We start from the raw sequence: 20,789 nt of genomic DNA, 5'->3' as shown, positions 1-20,789 counted from the left end.
ACCAATAACCCAGTGCTTCTGTTATTATACAATTAAGTGAAGGAGATCCAATAAGATGCTTTAAACATTTAAATCAACTTATAAAGTTAAGATTTTACAAAAGAAAAATGGAACTCCAATTAACTTACCCAAGCCAAGTTTCTGACTATCAGAAAGGTAAAGCCAAGGAGGCAGTGTCTTATAACGCAAACTAAACTGGTTAAAGCAGCACATGACAATGGCACTAAAAGTGTGAACAGGTCCCAAAATGTACATACTGTGCAAAAAAACAAGGCTACCAAGAAGGTAAATGTGTTGCTTTGACCCAGGTTTTTAATTCTTTTTATTTGTAACAGTATCCTTAATTTCACCAAGCTGAGATTTTATATGCTTTTCCCTTGTTGCTTCTGTCACTTAATGGCCCAATTATGAAGGAAAATTCATTGCAGTAACTGTTCACAGAAGGTGGCAGCACTGATTGACCAACTGAAGTGTCTACTGAGTCAGTGTGGGTGGAAGTCAGAAACAGGAAATCACTATTGGGAGTATTCTTTAGGCCCCCAACAGCCACTGGGACACTAAGAAGCAGATTTTGGAAAGGTGCAAAAATAATGGGGCTGTTGTCATGGGAGACTTCAACTTTCCTAATATTGACTGGCACCTCCTTAGTGCAAAACATTTGGATGGGGCTGAATTTGTTAGGTGTGTCCAGGAAAGATTCCTGACTTGCATGTGGACAGGCCGACTAGTGAGGCCATTCTGGAACTAGTACTAGGCAATGAACCTGGTCAGGTGACAGACCTCTTGGTGGGCGAGCATTTCAGAGATAGTGACCACAACTCCCTGACCTTTGGCATAGCCATGGACAAGGATAACAGCAGACGATGTGGGAAAGTTTTTAACTGGGGGAGGGCTAATTACGACAGTATTAGGCAGCAACTTTGAAGCATAAGTTGGGAACAGATGCTCTCGGAGAAATGCATAGCAAAAACATGGAGGTTTTTTTTTTTAAGGACCACTTCCATGGGGTTCTGGATAGGTCTGTCCCACTAAGACAGGGAAAGGATGGTAGGGTAAAGGAACCATGGTTGACAAGAGGTGAAACATTTAGTCAAGAAGGAGGAAGCATACTTAGGGTTTAGGAAGCAAAATTCAGGCAGGGATCAAGAATTATAAAGTAGCCATGAAGGAACTTAAGAAGAGACTAAAGTGAGCTAGAACGGGACATGAGAAGGCCTTGGTGAGTAGAATTAAGGAAAACCCCAAGACATTCTACACATACATGAAGAACAGGAGGATGACTAAAGTGAGGGTAGGATCACTCAGGATAAAGGGGAAAACATGTGCCTGGAGGTGGAGGAGGTAGGGGAGGTCCTTAATAAATACTCTACTCAGTGTTCACTAGGGAAAGAGACTTTGACAAATGCGAGGTCAGTGTAGAACAGGCTAATATGCTGGAGCATGTTGAGGTTAAGGAAGAGGTAGTGTTGGAGCTTCTGAAAAACATTAGGGTAGATAAGACTCCGGAGCCAGAAGGGATATGCCCTAGGTTACTATGGGAAGCGAAGGAAGAGCTTCTTCAGGCATTGACGATGATATTTGCATCCTCCCTGGCCACAGGAGTGGTACCAGAGCATTGGAGGATGGCAAATGTTGTTCCCTTGTTCAAGAAAGGTAATAGGGATAATCCTGGGAATTATAGACCAGTGAGTCTTATATCAGTGGAAGGGAAGCTATTGGAGAGGATTCTTAGGGACAGGATTTACAAACATTTGAAGAAGCACAGTTTTATTAGGGTTAGTCAGCATGGATTTGAGAGGAGCAGGTTGTGTCTCACGAGCCTGAGTTTTTCTAAGGAGGGTACAAAACAAATTGATGAAGGTAGAGAAGTGGATGTGATGTATATGGACTTTAGTAAGATGTTTGACAAGGTTCCCCACAGTAGGCTCATCCAGAAAGTCATGAGGCATGAGATCCATGAAGACTTGACTGCGTGGATTTGGAATTGGCTTGCCAACAGAATGCAGAGGGTGGTAGTAGATGGAGAGTATTCTGCCTGGGAATCAGTGACTAGTGGTGTTCTGCAGGGATCTGTTCTGGGACCCCTGCTCTTTGTGATTTTTATAAATGACGGATGAGGAAGTGGAGGGATGAGTTAGTAAGTTTGCAGATGACACGAAGGTTGGAGGTGTTGTGGACAGTGTAGAAGGTTGTCGGAGGTTAAAATGGATATAGACAGGATGCAGAGTTGGGCAAAGAAGTGGCAGATGGAGTTCAATCTGGAAAAGTGTGAAGTGATGCACATTGGAAATTTAAAGGCGGAGTACAAGGTTAATGGCAAGATTCTTAGCAGTGTGGAGAAACAGAGGGATCTTGGGGTCCAGGTTCACAGATCCCTCAAAGTTGCTGTGCAAGTTGATAGGGTGGTTAAGAAGGTATATGGTGTGCTGTCCTTCATTAGGTCGGGAGGATTGAGTTCAAGAGCCATGAGGTAATGTTACAGCTTTATAATAACTCTGGTTAGACCACACAGAGTATTATGATCAGTTCTGGTAACCTCATTATAGGAAGGATGTAGTAGGTTTAGGAAGGGTGCAGAGGAGATTTGCCAGGATGCTGCCTGGATTAGAGAACATGTCTTATGAGGATAGTTTGAGTGATCTAGAGCTTTTCTCTTTGGAGCGAGGCAGGATGAGAAGCAATTTGATAGAGGTGTATAAGATTACGAGGGAGCATAGATAGAGTGGACAGCCAGCACCTTTCCCCCAGGGCAGCAATGGCCAATACCTTAGGACATCAGTTTAAGGTCAGAAGAGGAAAGCTTCAGGGAGACATCAGACGTAGTTTTTTTTTTAAATACACAGAGAGTGGTGGGTGCCTGGAACACACTGCCGGGGGTGGTGGTAGAGGCTGATACAATAGGGAAATTTAAAAGACTCTTAGATAGGCACATGGATGAAAGAAAAACGGAGAGCTTTGGGCTGTGTAGGAGGGAAGGGTTAAATTAATCATGAAGTAGGTGTTTATATAGGTCAGCACAACATCATGAGCCAAAGGCCCTGTACTGTTCTAAGTTCAATTTACTTTAGCAAAATCTTCAGTTCCTTCTTAGGAAAACAATTACATCAGTTGCTTTATCTATTTCAGAAACATCTCTACTATTACAATGTGGTAATAGTATTACAAATAAACCACCAGAAATTGAGTTGAGGCTCATGCACTGATTTCACATTGGCACTTGGAGAACACTTATACCCCCTCATTTTGGGTTAGATTCCAATGCAGAATCCAGAATAGTGCTGAAACCACCAGATCCTTCTAAGTCATCAATAATATACTAACAGAATGGCAAATAAAAAGATTGGAATAAAAATTTTTGGAAACTCAAAAATAAAACAAATTCAATCTGGTTTACAAAAGGAAAGTTTGATTTAACAACCCAGAGTCACTGCTCATTAATGCTTACAATTTTAATAGGATCATTGAATGCTATTCTTTAACACATACCCCAGCTCCAGTGAGGACCATGATTTTCTTGCTCTCTTTCAAGATTCTCACCACATCCTCCAAGGTGTTAATATCTTTACGCTTCTTTCGTTTTGGTGGCTCTGACAAAATGTTGAGAACAATCTGCCACAGTGTCATGTCATCCAGATCTGGGGGTGGACTGTTCCCTCGCAATAGATCCTTCAAGATAGACCGTGGGTCTGTACCCAGCATAAGATGTTGCTGGACGAAGCTATATGGACCTGGTTGAAGAGGTAAAAGGGGAAAAGTTAAAACTTTAAAAAGTTAAAATTTTAGTTAAGGGTAAAGAGCTTGAGTGTAACAAGCATTTCCATTCAGTTCACAACAGATATCCCATCTAATGATTATCCCTCGACTCTTTTTAGGCTTATCTAAGACCCCTGCTGTTGAGTAGCCCATACCTCCTGCCATGGTAAATGAGGTTTATGAAATCAGTCCCAGGAAGGAATCAATGATATTTTCAAGGATGTTAGACAAGTGTTATCTTTGACCATAATTTAGGATTGAGAACTGGTTATTAGACAGAAGGTAACGAGTGAGAAAATGGATCTTTCTCAAGTTGCTAGGCTTTGACCAAAGGGTTACTCCGGGATTGGTGCTTAGGACCAATGATTTGACTGAGGGGACCAAACATTATTTTATATCTCCTGCTGGATGGCTTCACAGAAAAACAGAGGATTTAGTTTTTCGCATGACTGGGCACGTCATCATATTGTGAAGAAAAATCTTGTGTGTTCATGAGGCAACTTCAACTACAAAAAAAAATGAACAGTGAAGTTTTAAGATATATAAACAAATTAACAAGGAAGATCATCAAGGTGCACCAGAAGTCAAAGTAGCAAGAAAGGAACCTGGATTACAAGCTGAATATTTTTCTATGAGTCAATGAAATCATGATAAAACACTAAGCACCACGCAACAAAAATAATATTCCAACTATATATTAACCTGTACCTATCCGTGCATGAGGGGTCCAGTCACTTGAGCTAGCATGAGAGGTTTTGTCATCTTCATCACTTTCCCACGAACGAATCCCATTTGGAATCATTTCCTCAGGAGCAGCATTTAATGCATGTCCCACAGATAAGCCATCTGAAATTTGAAAACACAACTATTATAAAACAATTATCTGGGTAATAACAAATAATGGGAGAAATTTATCATCTGTTCTCAGCAACTATTCACAATTGCAAGAGGTTGTTAAATCTTCAACAGATTGGTAGCTCATTTACCAGGTTTATCCAGAATTTCTGTCCAGTTTTGGGAAGTGAGGATTCCTGTAGAAACCATTCAGCTGGTTCCCAGCTGCTCTACCTACTAATGGGAATTCCCACAGGATCTCACAATCCCAAGCACCTTCCAATTAAATACCAATGAAGGAAATTTATTAATCAAACACAGTATTGATATGATTGCCTTGGCACCACAGTGCTGCTAGAGCAATCAAGATGTTAAACTTAGATTGGTTGCCTGTCAGGGTGTAATCAGAGGTTGATTTAGGCTCAGTGGTTGCTGGAAAAGAAATTACAGAAAAACTGTAGCAAACATAATAAGCCAAATGGCTTTCTTCTGTGCCAAATGCCAGAATGATTTAGCCCAACTTCCTTCAAGACAGGCTGTTGAAATCAGAAACTGCCTTGGGAGCCCACCATTGATTGTAGTTATGCCAATACCAGATGATTTCCACGCACCCCCCCCCCTCCCCCCCCCCCCCCCCCCCCCCCCACACACACAGAAGCATCAGCACAGAAGGAAATGAATGGTTGATCTGCACCTTTATGATGCACGAGTATTGACAACAAATCCCTTAGATATTATTCAGATAACTATATAATTCAACCACAACAAAGTTTAAAATGAAAAGTGAAAGTCTGGGTAACAGTAATTCATACTTTGACAAGAAATTGTATGTTTTAGTGTTCAAAATATTTCAAAAATTCCACCATTCACCCAATTTACAAAAAAAATGTCTTACATTTATTTTACAAAGCTTTTCCCCAGCAATTCTTTCTGCAGTGTAGTCATCTCTGTAATGCAGGAAATGCAAAATCTATTTTGCAAAGCGCCACAGATATAATGACCAGTAAGCTGCTTTTCAATGCTGCTGACTGAGGGATAGATGTTAACCAGAGTTCTGTCAGTACTATCTACACTTGGGGTTTTGCCAAGGAATTTACATCTAAATTTGGCTTAGCATTCAACATGAACGATAGGGGCAGCCCAACAAGATGTCAGCTCAGATTCTGCACATCTTAGAACTGGGACTTAAGTCCCAAACCTCTGACAAAGAAGAATCACATTGTCCTAGTCACTTCAGAAATTTTTATATTTTAAATAAAGAGAAACCAAACCAGATAGGCTTCTAATTAGTTTGTAGCTCTCAGAATGCGAAGTATAACATAGAAAATACATTTCACCTCAGCACATGCCAACTGCCCTGTTGGGAAAACAACACGTGTTCCACACTGGGTCTTACTTATTACAACGAGGAAGCAAGTCGGTCAGTTGGGTTCATGACAGCTCCCAGCACAGGATCCTCCTAAGTCCCATTACTCCTCATTATTTCCATCACCTGACAAAGTACTTGCTCCCACAGGCCCATTAACACCCCTTTTAATTGCTTTTGCAATTTACCGATACTGAGGGGCAAGGTGGGAGAAAACCAGAGAACTCAGCAGAAACACACACTGCCAGGGGGAGAATGTGCAAACTCCATACATACGGTGCCTGAGGTCAGGATTGAACCGGGTCCCAGGAGTGGCGAGGCAGCAGCACTAACTGCTGCGCCACTCTACCACCCTAGGTGAACTTGTGCTCTGCACCAAGCCAACCATTACCAGGTCAAGCATGCATGTATGCTACACCAAACCATAACCAAAGGAAAGGTGTAAACCTGTCCACAGCTTTAAAATTCATTGCTCTACTGTTCAGGTATTTATAACATTTTCTGAAAGTAGAACATTTTCCTCCAAAGTTGGTGCCCTGTATACCCATCCATCCCCCTTCTATTCCTTATTTGATTGCACAGTTTTAATTCTGCCTAGAATGCAAAAAAAAATTCCTTAAGTGTTAGTTGCTCGAGGAACTCAGGCTCAAAGTATATGAGCTGGAATCTGAGCTTCACACACTGCAACACATCAGGGAAGGGGAGAATTACCTGGACTTTGCGTTTCAGGAGGCCGTCACAACTATTAGATTAATTCGGTGTGTGGTCAGGGACAAGAATGTGTGAATGAGTGAGGCAGGTAAGGGGATCCAAGAGGTAGTGCTGGAGGCGTCTCAGCCCTTGAACTTGTCCAACAGGTCTGAGATTCTTGCTCCCTGTGCGGAGAGTTGGGGCTGTAGGAAGGATGAGCAACCGAACTGTGGCAATGTGGCTCAGGGAGCCATTCAAGAGGGGGCAGAGAAATGTAGCTGTGATTGCGGATAGTATAGTCAGGGGAACAGACACAATTCTCTGTCGCGAGGATCCAGAAACCTGAAGGCTGTGTTGCCTGCCTGGTGCCTGGGTTCAGGACATTTCATCTGATCTGCAAAGGAATTTGGAATGAGAGGGGAAAGATCCAGCTGTTGTGGTCCATGAGGGTACCAATGATGTAGGTAGAACAACGAAAGAGGTTCTGCTGAGGGAATTTGAGCAGCTAGGGACTTAATTAAAAAGCAGAACCAAAAAGGTAATAATCTCTGGATTGCTACCTTAGCCACATGCAAATTGACACAGGGTCAATCAGATCAGAGAGTTAAATGCGTGGCTCAAAGACTGATGTGGGAGAAGTGGGTTTGAATTTGTGGGACATTGGCACCAAAATTGGGGAAGAAGCGAGCTGTTCTGATGGGATGGGCTCCACCTGAACCACTCTGGGATCAGGGTCCAGGCAAATCGCATAATTAGGGCTGTAGAGAGGGCTTTAAACTAATTAGTAAGGTTTTAACAGATTGGAAAAGTATGGTTAAAGTAAAAGGGAAGGAGAGTGCAGGAGAGGTTACTGAAGTCTTCAGAATAAAGAATAAGACAAAGTTTAGAAAGGGAAAAGAAAGATCAGGCAACATGGAGACAAATTTGAGAAGAAGGGTGGTGCATACAGGACTGAAGGTGTTATATTTGAATGCATGCAGTATACGAAATAAGGTAGATGAGCTCATAGTGCATTAGAAATAGGCAGATATGACGTTATGGGCATCACAAAGTAGTGGTTGAAAGAATTATCAGGGAGCCAAACATCCAAGGATACACATCCTATCGAAAAGACAGGCAGGTGGGCAGAGAAGGTGGGGTGGCTCTGTTGGTAAAAAAAAATGAAATCAAATCCTTAGCAAGAAGTGACATAGGATTAGAAGACGTAGAACCCTTGCAGGTAGAGTTAAGAAACTGCAAGGGTAAGACGACCCTGATGGGAATCATAGAAAGGTATGATATATGGGGTACAAGTTACAACAGGAGGTAGAAAAGGCATGTAAAAAGGGCAAAGTTCTGGTAGTCATGGGGGATTTCAATATGCAGGTAGATTGGGAAAATCAGGTTGGTACTGGATTCCAAGAGAAGGAATTTGTAGAATACCAACAAGATGACTTTTTAGAGCAACTTGTGGTTGAGCCCACTAAGGAAAAGGTAATTCTGGATTTGGTGCTGTGCAATGAACCAGATTTGATTAGGGAGCTTAAGGTAAAGGAACCCTTAGGAGGCAGTGATCATAATATGGTAGAATTCATACTGATGTTACAAAGGGAGAAGCTAAAATCTGATATACCAGTGTTACAGTTGAGTAAAAGGTAACTACAGAGGCATGAGGGAGGAGCTGGCCAAAGTTGATTGGAAGGGGATCGTAGAAGGAATATCGGTAAAGCAGCAATGGCAGGAGTTTCTGGGAGTAATTCAGAAGACACAGGATCAGTTCATCCCAAAGAAGCAGCAGCATTCTAAAGGGAGGATGAGGCAACCGTGGTTGACAAGGAAAGTCAAGGACAGCATAAAAGCAAAAGAGAAAAGATTAAATATAAAGGTAAGCTAGCCAATATAAAAGAGGATACCAAAAGTTTTTCCAGATTTATAAAGAGTAAAAGAGAGGCAAGAGTGGACATCAGACTGCTGGAAAATGACACTGGAAAGATAGTAATTAGGAACAAAGAAATGGCAGAAGAACTGAATAAGTATAACCAACAACATGCCAGAAATTCGGGAGAGTCAAGGGGCTGAAGTGAGTGTAGTCGCTATTACTAAGGAAATGGTGGTTGGGAAACAAAAGTCTGAAAGGTAAGTCACCTAGACCAGATGGACTACAGAACCAGGGTTCTGAGAGGTAGCTGAAGAGATTCTGGAGACATTAGTAGTGATCTTTCAAGAATCACTACAGTCAGGAATGGGTCCGGGGGACTGAAAAATCACAAATGTCACTCCACTCTTTAAGAAGGGAGGGAGGCAAAACACAGGAAATTATAGGCCAGTTAGCCTGACTTCAGTGGTTGGTAAGATGTTCATTATTAAGTACGAGGTTTCGGGGTACTTGGAAGCGCATGACAAAATAGGCCGCAGTCAGCATGGTTTACTTAAGGGGAGATCTTGCCTGAGATCTGTTGGAATTCTTTGAGGAAGTAACAGGCAGGGTAGACAAAATGGAGTCAGTGGATGTTGTTTACTTGAATTTTCAGGCGGCCTTTGACAAGGTGCCACACGAGGCTGCTAAACAACTTAGGAGCCCATGGTATTACAGGAAAGGTAATGGCATGGATAGAAGATTGGCTGACTGGCAGAAGGCAAAGAATGGGAATAAAGGGGGCCTTTACTGGTTGGCTGCTGGTGACTAGTGGTATTCTGCAGGGGTCTGTGTTGGGTCCGCTACTTTTCACATTATAATGATCTGGATGACGGAATTGAGGGCCAAGTTTGCGGATGATACAAAGATACGTGGAGGAGCAGGTAGTGTTGAGGAAGCAGGGAGTCTGCAGAAGGATTTGGACAGGTTGAGAAAATGGGCAAAGAAGTGGCAGATGGAATACAGTGTAGGGAAGTGTATGGTCATGCACTTTGGTAGAAGGAATAAAGGCGAAGACAATTTTCTAAATGGCAAGCGAAATCAGAAATTGCAGGTGCAAAGGGACTTGGGAGTCATAGTGTAGGATTCCCTAAAAGTTAACTTACAGGTTGAGTCGGTAGTAAGGAAGGCAAATGCAATGTTAGCATTCATTTCAACAAGACTAGAATTTAAAAGCAAGGATGTAATGCAGAGGCTTTATAAGGCATTGGTCAGACCACATTTGGAGTATTGTGAGCAGTTTTGGGCCCCATATCTAAGGAAGGATGTGCTGGCATTGGAGAGGGCCCAGAGGAGGTTTATAAGAATGATCCCAGGAATGAAAGGGTTAATGTATGAGGAGCATTTGATGGCTCTACGCCTATACTTGCTGGAGGTTAGAAGGACAAGGGGGGGGGATCTCATTGAAACCTACCGAATATTGAAAGACCTGGATAGAGTGGACGTGGAGAGGATGTTTCCAGTAGTGGGAGAGTCTAGGACCAGAGGGCACAGCCTCAGAATGGAAGAACGTCCCTTTAGAACAGAGAAGAGGAGGAATTTCTTTAGCCAGGGGTGGTGAATCTGTGGAATTCATTGCCACAGACGGCTGTGGAAGTCAAGTCATTGGGTATATTTAAAGCATAAGTCTTGATTAGTAAAGACGTCAAAGGTTACGGGGAGAAGGCAGGAGAATAGGGTTGAGAGGGAAAAATAAATCAGCCATGATCGAATGGTGGAACAGTCTCAAAGAGCCGAATGGCCTAATTCTACCATGTCTTATGATCTTAAAATTTGTACTCTCAATTGTGACACACACAAAATGCTGTAGGAACTCAGCAGGTCAGGCAGCATCTAACACACACAAAATGCTGTAGGAACTCAGCAGATCAGGCAGCATCTATGGAGGGAATTAAACCTCTTAGCTCCACCTTAGAAGCTTGTTGTCAACCGTTCTTCTACTTCTAAGCAAGATTTGCTTCCAGCACTGGTTTAGAGTGTTGTAAGGTGGTTCACAAGGTCAATTTGGGAACTGCAGACTCCCCCTCAGAAGGGCAGATGGGTAGTTTGTGAGGTGGTGTGCTCCTTCCGTTGCTGATACAGGGCCTGTGTGCTCAAAGTACCATCCCGAATGCTCCTGCTCTGCTGTAACTCATCATGGGCCAGAGACCAGTGATTCGCAGCAGTCAGAGGGGATGTTGCATTTCTTCAAGGTAGCTTTGAGCATGCCCTCACATCTGAAAAAAAATGCAGCTGGTGGAAATCTGAAATGAAAGCAGAAAATGCTGGAAACATTCAGCAGGCCAGGTAACATCTAAGGAAAGGAAAAGAGTTAACATTAGAAGGGTCTTCAACACAAAACATCATCTCTGTTTCTCTTTCCACAGATGCTGGCTGACCTGCTGAGTGTTTGATGAATTTTATTTTTATGCCTTGAATCTTTTCCTCGACCTGCTGAGAAATCTCTTCACGTGAGGGTCTGGTGTTGGCTATGAGAGTGATGTAGCTTGCCCAACCCTTCACTCTTTAACAGACCATTAGGGACAAATTTTAAGACAGGTGTCAATCTATTATTGTGAAAATAAATTTAAAATGACAAATATATATTTGAAGTTATTAACATACTTGCTTTTTCATGCAAGATTGCATTTTAGTTAAAATTAATTCAGGAAATACAAGTTTAAAAAACTGACAAACAACTATCATATTTTTTGCAAGTAAATGCACTGAATTTTTCAAGGTGCAGGCATTCTGTTTACTGCTTTGTAAAACGCAACTTAATGTAACAATTGAACAAATCCAACTGTAATTTATAACATATAGCTATAAATATTAGTAAAGGAACTGGAGGGATTTTCACAGAGGTCTATATGTGCAGAAAATAAATTTGGAATTGTATTCCAGATGTTGACAAATAATAGGAAGTTTAAGTACATTTGAAGTATCTCATCTATTTACATCAAGCGAGATCCACTGAAATCATCGGGAAAGGGTGAACAAGCTGGGGTTATTTTCTCCAGAAGAGAGTAGACTTTGGAGTGATTGCAAGAACTCTTTGAAATTATTGTTTAGACATTTAAAAGACCAAACAGGGTGGGGGTAGGGGCAGGAATGAAACATATCCATCCGTATATCCTATATTCAGGACAGACTGTTTCAGTGAAAGATTGGCACGAATGTGAAATTCAACATGTAGCAGATGAGAAATTGCCAGAAGTGCAAGAGTACAAGCTTCTTATTTACAAAGTGTGAAGAACAGAAAATCTTGATAGATTCAGACAAATGGGAGGGTGAGGAGCAAAAGCAGTCAGCATGTATTGGTTTAACCAAGGAGACTGTTTCTGTGCAGCAAATGCTATGCATTTCAAGATGAGATAAATGGGAAACTTGCCCACACAATCAAGTTGCCCCTTTAATACCTACAAACACAGCCTTAATACCGTTTGTTTTCAAAAATGCAATGACTAGAAGTGCAGACTGGAGGATAGACTTCTACATCACAGACTTCAATTTAAAATGACGCTCAGAATCTGTAAAGTTAAGTTAACTATTGGTCAACATTTCAATTCCGTGGAAGTGTTATAGTTTAGGATTCCCACAAGCAGATCCCAAGCACGGTGGAAGTAACAGCACCTCTGAGCCTCTTTCCACTGCAACTCATATCCACCAACCTAGCCATGCATCTCTACAGACTGGCGAATTTACTCCTTCATCACATACCTCAGCTTTGGTCAATGGAGCAGTTATTATCCCACTTCCCCTTCTTTTCCTCCGTCCCCACCAAACCCTTCCCCTCCTCCCCCCCTTTCTCCTCAGCATCCCTTTCTTAACCTCCTTCTCCCCCTCTTAACCCCTTCCCCCGAACTCTCCTTCCTCCTCCACCACCCAATTCTACCCCACCCCAACACCTTCCACACACCCACCCCACCCCCAACACCACCCACACACCCACCCCACCCCCAACACCACCCACACACCCACCCCACCCCCAACACCACCCACACACCCACCCCACCCCCAACACCACCCACACATCCACCCCCAACACCACCCACACATCCACCCCACCCCCAACACCACCCACACATCCACCCCATCACCCACTGCCCCCACACCCTCAACCAGACCCACCCCCAAACTACAGCCCCATACAACCCTCATACAGCCCTACCTCACCAGACCCACCACCCCAACCATTCCCCACCCACATAACAACCATCACCCACTCACCACTCCATCCCCCACACCACCACCCTCCCCCACAACCACAGTCCCCGCCTTCAGACCCCCTCCCCCAGACACCCCCACTCCCCCGCACCCAGAACCCCTCCCCACTCCCACGACCCCAGACCCAACTTCCCGCCCCCAAACCACCCGAAACCCTCCTCCCCACATCTCCCACACACCACCCCCACCCACAGAGACCCCACGCACACCCCTGCCCCGTCCCCCCGGACCGCTACCTCCGACTGCCGGTGCGGACCCGCTCTCCGGGCCCCCGGCCCGGGGCTCATTGTTTCCCGGCGCCGACCCTGAGGCCTGGCGCTCGCCGTCGGCCGCTCTCCGCCACCGCCCTTCCTCCGGCGGCTCCTCGGCGCTAGCGGCCACCGCGGCGTCTCCGCCGTCCAGACGCGGCCGTTTGGCGACCTGACCGCAGTCCGGGTCCTGGTTGTCGACCGCACGGTCCCGGAGCCCGCCCGCCTCCGCCATCTTCGCAGATATTTAAACGGAGTCACGTGACCGCGCCAGCCGGGGTCAGAGGTCACCCGGGGAGAACAACAACAACAACAACAACAACAACAACTGACGTAGCACGAGTGCATCAGGATTAATATCACCTTACTTCAAAACTGGATTTAAAAAAGAGGTGTAATTACATTTTCTCATCCTTAGGCAGTCCCCGAGATCAAAGATGCTTCTGCACAATAGATTCTGCAAATGCATGTTGCCTGACCTGCTGAGTTCCTCCAGCATTTTGTGCGAATGACTTGCCTCCTATTCACTTTGCTGCTCTGATCAGCCCAGTGTGAGATCTGTGACTCTTCCACAGACGGGGGAAAAGAGAGACGGCAGATGGGCTGCGTGGGTGGGAGTGTGGCTTCCTGAACACACTTTAGGTGTAGGTTCTACAGACTTGAGCCTTTCTTCCCTCCCTTCCTTGGGGTCCCGTTTGCTTGTGTCCAACACCATCCTGTTTTTCCAGCTCTGCAACACACCTGGTGAGAACACACCAGAGGCACCAATGCCAAAGAGGTAATACATGTGTAATGGCAAGGCATCTCATCCAAACTTGCTGTGCTCAGTATCAGCATCCCCCTGAAACAGCAGGCAGCGAACTGCATACTCCACAGCAGACTGCATAAGTCTCTATTCATTATGTGACTGGGCCCTTTAAATCATTCTGATGTAGTGGATGGAGGCTTCTGTAAACATGCTTGGCAATGATTTTCCTGAAGCAGAAAAATGTGACCAATTTCACTTTCTTACACACTAAGCAAGTGTTATGTGACAGATCATGTTACTCTGTGTGCTTCCCACATGCCTAACGTTTGACATGCTGGCTTATACCGTGACTGGAATTGCAGGGTCCAATTTCCCCTCCTGCTTGATTCTCAGACATTTTTGTGATTTCCCTGCTAATATCATTCAGCACTGAATCAGTAATGAAAGAGTTACCAACCAAGTCAGAGTCGTTGCCAGGTTCAAATACCTGCACATAGGCTCCTAGGTATAGCTATAGAGACAGGGTGAAGTGCATCTACGGGGGCTCATGTATAACTGCAAAGTGAGATTCTTTTTCCTACATATGGAATCCTACAGTGGGAAAAGCATATACTGGGAATTCCAGTATATCTAAAGAGATTTACATATAAATGTTTATAGCCACAGTGTGTATCTATAGAGAAAGTTAAGTATTTCAGTATATGGATAACCAAGTATATCTAAGGAGTGAGATATGTACATGTACACACAGGCTTAACCACAGAGAAAGATAAATTACATGATCTGGATGAAGGAACTGATGGCATTGTGACCAAGTTTGCAGATTATATCAAGATCGGTGGAGGAACAGATAGTGTCACAGAGGTAGGGAGTCTAGAAGGACTTGGACAGTTTGGGAGAGTGGGCAAAGAAGTGGCAGATGGAACACAGGTAGGGAAGTGTGGGATTATACACTTTGGTTGGAAGAATAAAGGTGTAAGCTATTTTCTAAATGGGGAGAACATTCAGAAATCAGACGTGCAAAGGGACTTGGGAGTCCTTGTTCAGGATTCCAACAAGGTTAACTTGCAGGTTGAGTTGGTGGTAAAGACAGCAAATGCAATGTTAGCATTCATTTTGAGGGGAATGGCATATAAAAGCAAGTATGTACTGCTGAGGCTTTAAGGCATTGGTCAGACTACATTTGGAATATCGTGAGCAATTTAGGGCCCCGTATCCAAGGATGTGCTGGCCCTGGAGTGCATCCAGAGGAAGTTCACAAGAATGACCCCAGGAATGAAAGGCTTATCATATGATGAGAGCATTTGATGCCTCTGGGCCTGTATTCATTGGAGTTCAAAAGGATGGGTGGGGGGGAGGGGAAATCTCATTGAAACCTACCAGACACTGAAGGGCCTGGATAGAGTGGGTGTGGCAAGGATGGTTCCATTAGTAGGAGAGTCCAGGATCAAGGGGCACAGTCTCAGAATAAAGAGATGTCCCTTTAAGACTGAAATGAAAAAAGAATTTCTTCAGCCAGAGGGTGGTGAATCTGTGGAACTCATTGCCACCGAGGGCTGTGGAGGTCAAGTCATTGGGTATATTTAAGGTAGAGATTGATAGGTTCTTGATTGATAAGGGGTTATGTGTTATGGGGAGAAAGTAGGAGAATGGGGTTAAGAAAAAAAATCAGCCATGATTAAATGCGGAGCAGACTAGATGGGCCAAGCGGCCTAATTCTGCTCCTATGTCTTATTGTCTACATGCTTATGTAATCTAAGAATATTTATTCAAAGTTCAGTTCCTTGAATTGTTGTGGAATTTCTTTGTTCATGATATCTACCTCCTACCTCTTCATCTTGAATAACTGTGCATTGTCAAGATGGAAGGGGATACCAAAACACATAGTTAATGGATATTCAAGATGTAAAGGTTACTCATTTGCAGTTCTCATAGAGTACAATCTCCAATCCCTAAAACCCAGATATGGTTCCAGAATCCCATTTTATGAATACAAAATTCAGCTGATTCAGTGGCCCAGATATAACTTGCTGTTTGGTATAAACTCCTTTATTTTTCTGGTCTTTTTGATGCCAATCCTTCTCATTACCCAGTTACTGCTGTGCCTCCATAGTTCAACTTCACCAGTCAATTGCAACTTTACATCTATTAGCAGAAGCAGTCCATGTGAAGTACTGTGCATTGATTGCATTTTCTGAACTTACCAGCAAAGACAAAGAGCATCCCTGATAATGGAAATACCTACCTATGAATAATTTATCCACAAAACATGTGTAGATCTAAGCTGACCCAATGCCACTCTTTCACTCCCCCCTTCATATGGGAAGTTGGAGATCACTACAGCTCACAGAACATATGTTTGGTGCTGAGTTTGAGGTCTTTGCCTTGGAACACATTTCTGCAGACTGCTGAAGGTTGTGCACTGGTGGGTGTTTATCATCAATGTTTGTCCTTGCTGAGTAGCAGCTCCTGAGTTATTGGAAGTGGTTCACATTGAGCAAGATCTCATGGATCATGATTGTTGGGGCCAGTGTTCTGTAGCTGGGCAGGTTGGTGAAGGACTTGGGTTTAGTGCAAGGACCATCCTTTTGTGTACTTCAGTAAAGGATCATTGAGAACCTTGGACTATGAGTGTATGCTGGTATGATCTGGGGTCTGCAGGGGAGGCGACAAAGGTTGTACTCTTTCCCACTCATCCAATCGATTAGCTCCACTCCAACAGGAAGCTTGTTGGAAGTGAAGTATTGCAGTGAGAAAGACTGAGATAACAGCTTTGTACGACTCCAGTCAACTCTGAGATTAGGACTGTCATGGATCTATTAGTGAGGTTCACAACTTGCATGTAATCGTGGAGCAGTGGATGGTGATGAATTTTTGGCAACAGCTAAGTTTAAGAATGGCTCATGATAATCACTTTATTATCCATCTCCCTCTCTGTTGACAAATTTTGTGAGGTAAAGGGTGGTCACATACAGTGGATGATGCTGCTCACTGCAGTTGTCTTCTTCATGCAGTGAAGAGAATGTCCAATGTGTTTGCAACTCCAGAGGAGCTCTTTGGGTACTGGGTCTCATGATGCCTTTCCCTCCGTAATTGCTGCATTCAGTCCTGAGATTCCTCTGGTATCCTATTCTTTTCCCCACAGAGGAAATCATGAATTTGTGCATATGGGGATATATTCCTGCACCACGCCTTATTCAGCAGGAATTTCTTTACAAATGTATTCATTTTTTGTGATAATCAGTGTCTGTATTCATCACCCTTTCTACGTTTACCAGAAAATGCTCAGTGTAGAATGCAGTCAAGGGCATTCACACCAAGGACCTAGTCTAGGCTGAGGAGATCTTTGAATCACATCCTCTATCAGACCCCTATTGCCTCACTGTCCTTGGTGAGCTCTCAATTACACTGATGGTAACATATAACTGACACTTTGCATATAAATATGTTATTTTAAATCAAGCCCCCAATGTCATACTCCATACAGTATAAATTACCTCTTGATGTTGTAACGTTGTTGAAAAATCCTCTAATTCACTGACTGACTACATGATACAAAGTTCTTAAAACGAGCAGGCATTTATCACCTTTAACAACACATCTTTAAATCTTTGCAGGCCACTGGCGAGGTGCCAGATAACTGGAAGACAGGAGATGTGGTATCCCTATTCAAGAAAAGCAGCAGGGATAAAGTCAGGTAATTACAGGCCAGTGAGTCTAATGTAAGGGGTAGAGAAATTATTGGAAAAGTCCTGAGTGACAGTATTAATCTGCACTTAGAAAGGCAGGGATTGATTAGCACAGCTTTGTTGGAGGGAGATCCTGTCTGACTAATTCAATAGAGTTTTTTTTTTGAAGAGGTATATTGATGTTGATGAGGGCAGTGCAGTTGATGCAGTTTACATGAACTTTAAGGCCTTTGACAAGGACCCACATGGAAGGCTGGTTCAAAATGTTAGAGCCAATGGGATCCAAGGCACGTTGGCAAATTGGATCCAAAATTGGCTTGTTAATAGGAGAAGAGATTGATGGTGGAGGGTTGCTATTGTGATTGGAAGCCTGTGACCAGTGGTATACCACATGGATTGGTGCTGGGACCCTTGGTGTCTGTTATATACATCAACTACTTGGACGTGTATGTATGAGCTATGATTACTAGGTCTGCTGATGACATGAAAATTGGTGGTGCCATTGATAATGACAGAATGATATTGATCAGCTGGTAGAACAACGATAAATGGAATTTAATCCTGATAAATGTGAGGCGATGCATTTTGAAGGGGGGGTGATGGAATCTAATGGGGTCGGGCATAAATCTTGAATGATCGGGCCCCAGGGAGTTATTGAGGAACAAAGGACCTTGGTGTACAAGTCCAAAGATCCCTGAAGGTGGCAGCACAAATAGATAGGGTGGTGAAGGCGGCCACTGGGATGCTTGCCTTTATTAGACAGGGCTTAGAGTATAAGAGTAGGAATGCCTTGGTACAACTTCATAAAACATTGATTTGGGCACAGCTGGAGTACTGTGTGCCACTGGTCACCATTCCATAGGAAGGGCATCATTGCACTGGAGAGAGTGCAGAGGAGATTTAGATGTTGTCTGTTGTGAGGAGTGACTGGATAGATTGTGTTTGTTTTTTTGTGGAGCAAAGGAGGTTAAGGAGAACCTGATAGATGTGTACAAACTTATTAGAGGTGTGAGTAGAGAAGATAGTAGGAAACTTTTCCCCATGGCGGAGTTGCCTAAAACCAGAAGGCTTAGATTTAAAGAAAAAAGGTAAGAGGTTTATTGGGGATCTGAGGAAGAACTTTTTCACCCAGAAGGTCGATGGAATCTAGAATGCACTGTGCCCGAGAAGATGGTGAAGGCAGATACTCTCATAACATTTAAGCAGCATCTGGATGAGCCCTTGAACCACCAAGGCATAGAAGGCTTTGGACCAAGTGCTGGTAAATGGGATTAATACAGATGTGTTCTTCTGTTTCTGTGCTGTACGACTCCAAATCTCGTTTATACTTCCAAAAAAACAAAAATGAGCACAACATTTCACAGAAACAGGATAAAAGGAAAATCAGAGAACAAGGAGCCACATACAGAGATACTTTGTCAGATGAACAAAGGCTTGGTGAAAAAGCTATGTTTTAAGGGGCAACTTAAAAGAAGAGGAGTGGGTAGATTTTGGGCAGGAATTCCAGAGCTTAGGGCCTTGACAAGTGAAAACTAAATTTAATGTTCTGGGAACAGGTCATAAAATTATTCATTCAATTTCTGCAAAGCTTTGAAAGAAAATTATGAATGAGATATTTACACAATTAATACAATAGGCAAGGCATAAATCATTTATGCTTAACACTGACAGCCACCTACGTCAGGTAAATAGCATGGGTCATTTGTTATTACAATACGTGTCAAATACAAAGGCAATCTTTATGGGTGCAATGGTTGTGTCCCAGTTAATTTACCAGATTGGTAGTCCAGGGGCTTGCACAAACAATCCAGAGACCCGCATCCAAATGACAAAAGTGGAGTTTAAATGAAATTATTATTTTTGAATAAAGCCAGTCTAAGTAGTGAAACTACTGGATTGTGGTTAAAAGCTCACCTGGTTCAATACTGTTGAAGAAATCTATTGTCCTTACCTGGTCCAGTCTAACTCGAGATACACCAAATGTGGGTTGACTCCTAAATGCGCTCCGAAATCATCTAGCAAGCCACACAGTTCAAGGGCAATTAGGGATGGACAATAAATGCTGGCTACTGTTTCCATCAACAACCACATCTGAAAAATGATAAGTAAATAGTTATGAAGTACTTGGTGTGTAGAACAGAGCCACCTCCCATCCAACCCCAACAACCTCCCTCATTGTTATTAACTTTTTCCTTGAATGAATCTACCATTTATCATTTTGTGGTTGCAAGTTCTACATTCTAACCATTGACAGCGAGGGGGAAAAAAGCAAGGCTGTTAATTTAGAGCTTTCACAGAAAAATTGTCAATTCCAGAAAAGAAATCTCCAAAATACTGATAAAAATTCATGTAATAAAAGCTGACCCCTTGATTGATTTTATTCCTGACCGGTAAATTCAAAGGCTAGTTAATACAAGCGGGCGTAAGATAGAATCAACTTTCACCTTCACCCCCACCAGTGGAACCTATCACACTCCTGTTATGATTTTCGCATACATTGATTCCGGGAGAAATGTGAAGTACGGTATGTTAATTCTACGAAAGATGGGAGATAGGATCTCCAATTTTACGATGCAGGGGATTAAGATATAAATTAGCCCACATTGGCCAAAGCCACAAGACATCTGCTAATGTTTATAAACAAATATGCACATCTATATCACACACAGCTGGAATTGTATGAACAATGGAGAGTACAGGACTGTTGGCCTAATGGATTCACTCGATGCTGGTACTTTTCTACAGAAAAGCGATGCAAAAGATGTGATATCCGCAGAAATAAACAGAATAGAAACTGAAAAACACGCAAATATATAGGGAGACACAAAGAGACAAATGTATCACACGTGCGCCAAGGATGAATAAATAAGAAACAAGCTAGATGGGTATATAGGCATACAGACAAATGCATAAACACACTGCCGTAAGAAAAAAAGCACGGAGTGATTTCAGACAAATTTCTTCGTTGCTGAAATCAAAGGTGACTGTACTGGACAGTCTATTTCCTGTTCCCAAACATGACGGTTTTTTTCAACTCCTTTCACGGCTTCGCCCGTCTGTGAAACCTTCTCCAGCCCCTCGACACCTGCTCTTAAACATTCCCGCCTCTTGTTAAAACCCCGGCAAGGAAACCTACCTCTCTAACCAAACGTTTCATTACCCGGCCGAACACACGTTCAATTCTGAAGAGGCGCTCCGTGAAGTTTCCTGGGACATTTCACACCCCCCTCGAAAATCGCTCTCACTGCAAGTTGGGAGTCCAGCGTTTCCCCTTCTTGAGGCAGTCAGCATGTTGAGACTGGTCTCAGTTCCGGACTGGCCAAAGTCCCTCAGGTCGAGGTGTTTCACGTTGCTCGGCTGG

At 43.3% G+C, this 20,789-nt stretch overlaps 1 protein-coding gene across 3 annotated transcripts in view; it reads right to left on the bottom strand.

Annotated features, from left to right (window-relative positions):
* sirt1 (sirtuin 1) overlaps positions 1-20,691 on the bottom strand; it is a 41,624-nt gene extending 20,933 nt beyond the window's left edge. The window contains exons 1-4 of one of the 3 annotated variants that reach the window (XM_052027414.1): positions 20,565-20,691; positions 19,380-19,519; positions 4,456-4,599; positions 3,487-3,728 (exon numbers count right to left, since the gene is read on the bottom strand). In XM_052027414.1, coding sequence (XP_051883374.1) covers positions 3,487-3,728; positions 4,456-4,555 — 342 coding nt within the window. In that variant the 5' untranslated portion in view covers positions 4,556-4,599; positions 19,380-19,519; positions 20,565-20,691. Of the gene's footprint in view, positions 1-3,486; positions 3,729-4,455; positions 4,600-12,979; positions 13,253-13,393; positions 13,469-19,379; positions 19,520-20,564 lie in introns of those variants that run through there. The other 2 variants (XM_052027413.1, XM_052027412.1) reach the window with 2 other exon arrangements.
* Positions 20,692-20,789: the final 98 nt, after the last annotated feature.

The sequence above is a fragment of the Pristis pectinata genome, chromosome 12 (genome assembly GCF_009764475.1).
Source record: "Pristis pectinata isolate sPriPec2 chromosome 12, sPriPec2.1.pri, whole genome shotgun sequence".
Lineage (NCBI taxonomy): Eukaryota > Metazoa > Chordata > Chondrichthyes > Rhinopristiformes > Pristidae > Pristis > Pristis pectinata.
This window is presented reverse-complemented; position numbering and strand designations above follow the sequence as displayed.